Source organism: Pistacia vera, unplaced genomic scaffold (assembly GCF_008641045.1).
Source record: "Pistacia vera cultivar Batoury unplaced genomic scaffold, PisVer_v2 Contig468, whole genome shotgun sequence".
Taxonomy (NCBI): domain Eukaryota; kingdom Viridiplantae; phylum Streptophyta; class Magnoliopsida; order Sapindales; family Anacardiaceae; genus Pistacia; species Pistacia vera.
In genome coordinates, this window is record NW_022196299.1 from 131,513 (window position 1) to 139,806 (window position 8,294).

At 34.7% G+C, this 8,294-nt stretch overlaps 2 protein-coding genes across 4 annotated transcripts; one reads left to right on the top strand and one right to left on the bottom strand.

Annotated features, from left to right (window-relative positions):
- Positions 1-323: 323 nt before the first annotated feature.
- LOC116145857 lies at positions 324-3,996 on the top strand. Of its 3 annotated transcripts, none has more exons than XM_031431291.1 (3): positions 324-505; positions 1,318-1,743; positions 2,978-3,995. In XM_031431291.1, the coding sequence occupies exons 2-3, from the start codon at positions 1,342-1,344 to the stop codon at positions 3,755-3,757; spliced, it is 1,182 nt and encodes a 393-aa protein (XP_031287151.1). In that variant the 5' UTR covers positions 324-505; positions 1,318-1,341; the 3' UTR covers positions 3,758-3,995. The 3 variants fall into 3 exon arrangements, with proteins under 3 accessions (XP_031287151.1, XP_031287152.1, XP_031287153.1); XM_031431292.1 differs by lacking the exon at positions 324-505 and adding an exon at positions 532-622 and having other exon boundaries at positions 2,978-3,996; XM_031431293.1 differs by lacking the exon at positions 324-505 and adding an exon at positions 668-841 and having other exon boundaries at positions 2,978-3,996.
- Positions 3,997-4,015: 19 nt separating this feature from the next.
- LOC116145858 (guanine nucleotide-binding protein subunit gamma 1) lies at positions 4,016-6,883 on the bottom strand. The gene is made up of 4 exons (XM_031431295.1): positions 6,579-6,883; positions 4,746-4,798; positions 4,437-4,481; positions 4,016-4,344 (listed from the first exon to the last, which is right to left on the bottom strand). The coding sequence occupies exons 1-4, from the start codon at positions 6,738-6,740 to the stop codon at positions 4,260-4,262; spliced, it is 345 nt and encodes a 114-aa protein (XP_031287155.1). The 5' UTR covers positions 6,741-6,883; the 3' UTR covers positions 4,016-4,259.
- Positions 6,884-8,294: the final 1,411 nt, after the last annotated feature.

The following is an 8,294-nucleotide window of genomic DNA, read 5'->3' on the forward strand; positions in this document are numbered from 1 at the left end:
ATTATATTATACAACTAATCTTTCAAGTGATCTCACATCCATAAACTACTACGATATTAATATCTTTTTCAAGAGTTATTATTGTTACTGTTCTAAGTCCAGTACACCAAAATTTGGGCATGGCATCAATTAAAATGCTAATATTGATGTGGTCAAACTTGCTTGACATACTTGGACCAAATTGTTTGACAAAATAAGTAATGGATTTGAGGGGAGATGGGCCTCTTCAAGAAGCTTGATTTTCAACACATTTAGTCACAATGTCCAATACTAACATGGAAGTTTTGTCCAGATGAAAAATGTGAGGTTAAATACAAGAAAAATTTACTAAAAATTAATGGTCCATTACCTTCTTTTTTTCCGAATGGTGAGACAATTACGTGATAATACCAAAACTTCAAACCGGTTTAAGTTACTGTCAGTTTTGTAGTAATTTAAGAATTTAGATGTTGTCATGATCACAACAAAGCTGTGTCCTGTTCGTTTCATTCTTCATCACTTCCAGGTCTGTGCCACTCAATTTTTCTCAATCTTTGATAATTTTTTTGTTGGTGGGGTGATGCTATAATTTTATCATGCAATAAGACTATTTTTAAATTCAAGAAGGGTGGCTTTCATTTTGGTTGGTTTCTTGGTTGATAATTCATTCTTTTTTCCTTAAATATTATGTCATCTGAGGATTTTAATTTCTGGGTTGGTGTTTTTTTCTTGCGGTCTTTAGAGTTTTTGTTGTCTTTCTGAATTTTGTTACTGGGTATTTGTGAGGACTGCTGAAAACTGGGCAAGATGAAGATGATGTTCGAGTAGCTTTTCGAGATTGCATCTTTATTATGTTGATTTGGTACAGTTTGTGGTTGATATTCTTTGTTAAGTAAAACTGGTTTCATGGTTTTGTGTAGAATGTTCTTAGTTTGCTGCAGTCTGGTGTTTATGATTTTGTTGGTTGCAGCAATCCTTTTATCTCTTTTTATTTTCCTAAAATTTTGTTACTTTTTGGAAGATGGCTGGGTTTCTTTGAATAGGAAGTCTGAGATTTGAAAATTCAAATCTTTGAACTCTTGAGATGTTCAAAATTATAAATTTTCTTGATCTGTTTTGGCAAAATAGAAGTCTCAGAGTATATTTGTGGATGGTTTATGGAAATTGTTTATTTTGGACAATAGACTTGTGTGTACTTTCTATCTGCAGTTTTGAACTGTTGACAGTAACAGTTGATGATGATAAACATTTTCCTGTTTTATTTGGGGTTTTTTTATTTTTATTTTTATTTTGATTTGGAAATAATGAAACTCTGGCACTGATGTTGGGATTTTTCAGTTTTAAAGTTGGCAGAGTTTTGGAATGACGAAGCTCAGGAATGGGAGCTCAGTGGAGGTATTAAGAAGAGAACATGATCCAGGTGGCTCTTGGTTTCCTGGAACTATAATTTCAGCATCTAGAAATCACTATGTTGTTAAGTACAAATTCCTTGTGAACCACAAAAGAGAGCCAGTTTTGGAGAAGGTTCATGTGGAGGATGTTAGGCCTCAGCCACCGCATGAGACTGGGAAAAGATGGATGGTCAGTGATATAGCTGAGGTGTTTGATTCTCAATGTTGGAGGGTAGGCAAAGTTGCAAAGGTGTTGAGGAAGAACTGGTTTGTCATTAGGTTATTTGGGTCCATTCAACTTAAAGAATTTCATGAATGTAACATGAGAATTCAACAGTCTTGGCATAATAACAAGTGGTCAGTCATTGGGAAGGTAAAGTCATGTTATCTTCTTCATTCAATTTGGTGTCATATTCAGCTTCAAGATTTGGTTATTATCGTGTTTATGGTCAGTTTGTCCTTAGTTTCATGCTTCAAATATTTATTCTTGTGGTTTCCTTTCTATACTTATGACTTGAAATCCATTTGTGCATACAAAATATAGGATTGGTTTAGTTGTTCTATCTAATGAAAAACTTGATAATTGTTCTTGATGAAAATCAAAATGACCTTACAACTTGTCCTCAAGTTTTTGCAAATAGGGTGCCATTTGGTCAATGGACCTTTTCTATTTGATTTTTTTATAGTAAGTTGCATTTAGAAATGATTGATATTTTCAAGTGAGGACTTCTTATGTTCATTGTAAGATGATGAGATTGTTTAACCTTGAGATAGCTGGAGTAGTATTTGTATAATTTTGGTGAAAATTTTCAGATACTGGTAGTGTTTGACAATGTTGTCTCTTGAACGTGTTACATGTAATTCATTTGGCCTTTAAAATGCATTTAAAATGGAAATTCTTTTACATAAGGTCATAAAAGGAAGAAAGAGAATTAGTACATAATCTTGTTAGGTTTCGTATTCTTTAACTTAGCTTCTTATTCTTGTCATGAAAAAAGACAAATGACCATAGTTTCTCCTAACTACATTAATTGCATGTGTCAAAGAGGCACTTTTCAAGATGCACCCAGAAAGTTAGGTTATGGTGGACTTTTTTCAGGACGTATGATTGTTCTTGACTTATCGCTTCATGGATTCTGTGAAACATCTTTAAAGCACCCTTTGTGAGGTCATCATTGTATGTTAAATCTATTATGCTATGTGCTGCTGTGAACTCAATGAGAGAAATATGTTTTTCCTGGCAATCTCAATGTTTTTCAGTATCTAGTGGTATTAGTATTTAACCATGTGGTTTAGGGAAGTTTGAAAACCTTGATATAAAAAATGTTTATCAAGTTACTTTCGCTGGTTTCTGAGGGAAGAAAAAGAAGACAGCAGTTGTTATTTTACTTATTTTAGTGTTTGATGGAGTTAAAAATCATTTGTAATTAGATCACCGAAGTCTATTCTGTTTATTCCGATGAGTCTTGCCATAAACTCAGTGAAAATTTTCTTCTTCTTGCCTATCATTTCACAGTTTCAGGCATGAGAAAAGTTTGAATAACAAGTTATTTGTGCTGATTGAGGACCCTTTTCTGTTTCTGACAAATGTGCACCTTTTGCTTCAGGTTGCTCGAGATAAACAATTTACAGCGCATAATCATTCAAAACACTCCTCAGACTTGTTTTTTAGTGTTCCATTAAAACAGATAGTCAAGGAATCTCGCTCAAGAGGGAAGGATAGAAACGGATGCTATGAGAAAAAGCACGATCATTCTAACAAGTATTGCCAAATGAGAACCATAAACAGAAGCTTTGCTTATCATTGTGAAACTTCTTCCAATGATCTGCTTCCTGCAGAAAGCCACAAGAAAAGAAAATCAGGTCCTTGTGCAGGAGGATGCAACGGAACTATGATAGGAACCCTTCCGTTGTATGAGCAGGTAGGCAATATTCACTCTCCGAGAGCAAGAATGCTGGATGTTGAAATGGTAAATGCAACTAACAACCGGTTACATGTTTCTTCTATGCCTCATTGGTCTAATGAAGATAGCAATGAATGCTCGATTGCTAGCTGTAGTTCTAATGATTTTCCCGATTCTCATCGTGAATCATTAGAAAATGAATCCAACAATTCTGATGCCGAGTCATCATTTCCTTCTTTATCTGGCAAAAAACACATATTCCCGTCTCCCAGATACAATCTGGATGTTGATATCCATGAACTAGAGCTTCATGCATACGAGTCGACTGTGCAGGCATTGTATGCTTCAGGTCCATTGAGTTGGGAGCAGGAATCCCTCTTAACAAACCTCCGCCTCTCCCTTAACATCTCAGACGACGAACATCTACTCCAGCTTAGACATCTATTATCATCTCAAAAGCAACTTATGGCCTATGGGTACTGACGACAGTTGAAGCCCCCTTGAAGTTTAGTTCTGATGACAGAAATCCGCGTTTTCTAAATGGCTAGTGACCGATTACTTTTATCATGTATTTTCTAGATCAGATTATGTGTAAAAATTTTCTATTTTAGGTTGAAGTTTGATATGCACATGTTCATCTTTTAATTAACTCCCCTGTTCGACATTGTACATGGTTTTGAGTCATGACAGTTTATTTGAATCAATGAACAAACTTGTTATGAAACTTAGTTAATCTTCACATATTACAAACAAATTCATTCGATAAATCGACTTGGTCAGAATTTCTGCAGTGAATGTAATTGATTTACAAATCTCATCTGAATAGACAATATTGTACACACAACAAGAATAACCTAAAGAATTTGGTAATGCACAGTGGGAAAAATTTGTTCAACAATTATGGCGTAAGATGTTAACCCGTTCGATCCTAACATACGGTGAAGTCTCGAGGAATAAGTGGCGATCAATGTTAGACAGCAACAAATCAGAGTATCAAGCATCTGCAACCTTGTGCATCCTGAGGCCCTTCGAACCATCGATCCCAAATAGGGTTTATTGGGCCAGTTGTTCTGTAATTGAAATAAATTGATGAACATGCATGAGAAATTTAATCAAAATGGATTAAGAAAGACGAGGCAAGGAAATAGGTTATAGAAGATACACTGGGAGTAGAGGATCAGGTCCGGTTTCTATGAATAGCAGCAACCTGAGGGACAGCGACAAAGCTGATATTAGTTCTATAAGGTAACTCCATTTCTGCTATGAACCTCACATTATAAGCTAATGATTTAATAAGCCAATGACGGGACACAAACAGTGGGATGCCCCAATTTATTGGTTGGTAAAAGAGAGCAAACCAAGTACCAGAAATCCACTCCACTGTATCTTACAAAAAAAAAAAAAAAAAAAAAAAAAAAAAAAAAAACACTAAATCTCCTCCTGAAGCCTAGTTCACAGAACTTATACTTACTCTTCACATGTGGTTGAGACGTTTTCTGATTTGTCAAGCTCTTCCAACTCCTCCTGGATAAAATTTGTGAAAACAGTCAAGATAACATGAATCAGTAATCAGGAAAGAACTCTGAATTGCAGTTTATATGCTGACACACCATGACTTTGAGCAACTTTGATGGTCAAATACAGATGATTGTACCAGAAAAGAAGAAACAGTTGTTGATATAAGTCCGTGAAAAATGTTGCAATATAGTGGAGAAGCTACCAACTGAAGCTAATATGCATGAAAACAGCTGAAGAAAGCAAAGCAAAATCAAGGACGAATATTTCTTCTTACTTCTTAAAACTTGTAAGTTGAAAAAAAAAATTCTGTATCTTGTGAATGTACAGCATAAAAGAGAAAAGAGCAAGCCTTAGTCTGTGACCTATAACTCATACCTATAAAAACTAATTCACCTTTAAAAAGGGAAACTTAAGATGGAAAGATCAAGAGAACATAAAATCCTCTAGCCGGATGGCAAAACTCAAAGCTAATGACATTGTCACCCTTTCCGGAATGTCTCTGTAGATCTAAAGCATAAGGAGGAATACTTAACAACAGAAAAAAAAAAATGTTGCTGTCAATGAGGGGGCAGTCCGGTTTCACAGAATGTGTAGATATGGAAATAATAGAGAATAAGCTCAAATATCATATGTGAGAGCTTTCTATAAAGAGAGCAAACTCAAATACTTTTCCATGAAAATTGAACATATTAACAAGGAAAGAATGCCTAAACATACCCAAAAATGTAAAATTTCGGTTTGCCAAGGACTTAAAAGTAAATAGAACTAGATCATTACTATTAGAAATTTGAAGGCCTATGCAAGACAGATGTTAAGGCACCCTTAGAGTCAAGATAATAATTACTTAAGCTCCTACCAGTTCTTTTCTCTTCTTTATCTAAGGGAGGCACTTTAGGGGTCTCCATGACATAATTCCACACAGGCACTCCAACGAAAAGAGAAGTACTCTTTTTACACAAATCATATCCAAAACTTGCATATTCATTATGTCAAAGCCTAATCTTAGGTGCTCTTTTTCTCATGTTAAAAGATTCAGGTTGAAGATTGAATTTAGGTATCATGGTCTTGAATAGTCAGTCAAGACCGCAATTATTCACAGCTCTGCAATCCTTTTGAGAGTTAATAAACTCAATAAAAATGGTTTCTTGCATGAGAAAAGAAGGGTCGAAATCCCACCTTCGGGAGTCACACGAAAACCATTTTAATAAGAATTTGGCACCAGCAATATACATACATCTACATGGATTTAAAAGGTTCAAGTAATATGGTTCCCTAAAGACATTCATTCTCGCAAACAAAAATGATTTCATCAGCTACATCAATCGCCCAGAAAGAAAAAAGAAAAAAAAAAAAAAAATTGATGTTTCAATAGTAAAACACATCATATCCTTTCTTTATTTTGTCTTAAGATTACAATTTATTATTTAATGCCAAACCAACAAAATATTTTATCCCTCTTATTTTTGCCAATTAAAGCATTTTTTTTTTTAAATATCTTTGCAACCTTATCTTCTTTCAAAGCTTTGCAAATTTCTGAACTTTATACAAATAAATACACTGAAGATGTCAACACAAATAGTCAATCAATGCATGAAAGGAGTAGTCTTTAACTAAAATCTGAACCTCCTACTATCTACTAACCATTCAAATCCATCATTACAATTAATTCTCCAAATTACAATAATAATGCAACTTAATAAACTTGTATTTTTCACAAACACCTTCCCTACTGAAATCAAATAACACAGAAAAAACTAAAATAAAATAAAATAAAATAAACAAAAACCTCTAAGAACTTTGATTCTTGCTCAACACGCTTGAGTTCAGCCAGAATACGATGCCGCCCCGTGGTGTCCGTTGTTCCTCCTCTCGAAGCCGCCGCCGCCGCTGCATGTTCATTGACCGACGACGCCGTTTCACTATCCATTATCATTGACAACCAACTCATTCGAAGCTGAAGCTGATCATCCTTGTTTCAAATTTTCAATTTAATTCATTTCAATCCAAACAGAGTATTTACAATTACAGATCTGACTTTCAACAGTCCGTACAATTTTGATTTTTTTTTTCCCGCAGAATATACTAAATTACTAATGACTTTTATCGGGAAAAAGCTGTTTTTCTTTTTACCAAAAAAAAAAAATCGAATTATTATTATTTTTCATTATATAATTAATTTAATATTACCGAAATACCCCTGTGATATTAAGTGTCTCTATTATTTTCTGTCTGTTTTGGGTTTGTGAACGACAACTTTACGATCTGTAAACTGTTATCTAACGGTAGGTTGTTTGTATTTTTATTTTTGGCTTTGGAAAACACTAAAACGCACTTGAGTTGTCGTGTTGTGAGAAAAGTTGTCGCCCTCCCAATAAAATAAAAAATTAGTTTGGTATGTTTGGACTTTGGATTAGATTAGTCCCCACAGAATTTATAATTAATTAAGAAAAGAAAGACATAATCAAAAGGTGTTTTTTTTTTTAAAGTTTTTTACTATAAAGTTTCAATAACATATAGGGTCTCATCAGACTATTCTTATCTGATTAATACTAATTTCATTAAATGAGATTTATTGTTAGGTAAAGTAAAGACTGTTCCCACCCAGTAGGTTTGACGAAATGACAAGTTCTAACCCCGGTTTCCTAATTCTAGATTCTACTCTTAAACCAACACCATTAGCGTCTTACGAAATGACAAGTTTCTAACCCTGGTTTCCTAAATTCTAGATTTCTACTCTATAAACCAACACCATTCGATCTCAAATAATAAATTACTTTTTAAACCCCAATTAATTGATGGTGCATTTTAGCAAGGTGGCGCATGTTAGCAAACATTGTCGCCTATTTTTTTATTACCATTTTAATACCATCCAAAGGACAAATTCATAAAAAGATTACGTTTCACATATCCCAAAAATACTTCTCTCAATCTCCAACACTACCCCTCTTACACAATATACAGCTTCGTCCCAATCATCAATTCCATAATGATTTCAGGACACCATAACCCACTTATAGAGCCATGCCTTATGTACCAAAAAATCACAGATTTCCACATACATTAACCACTTATCACCATTTTCAACTCTCCCTGATATGAAATCATGATCGACTAGTCGCACACACGACGTACTGTCAGCTTCTTCTCACCATTCCCTAATCTCGACTTCTCACACAATCACTATCTCACTTCCGTCTGTCACTCACTACATCACTTCACTTTACCCATCTAACCCTTCTTTCTTTACTACCAACTCTTTCCACTACATTAACTCGTCTTCCTAAACCTTACACATTATTGCATCCATCACCCACCAATCATCACCTCCTCTCCTTCAACACAGACACAAAATCACATCACCTCTCCTACACATACAACTTAATTACACCCTCATCATCAAACACACACTACGAGTACTAACTCACCCTCCCTCCCGCACTCACGTCACCAATCACATCACTTCAAACGATTACAGTCATTTGGCATCTTGCCAACCATTCAC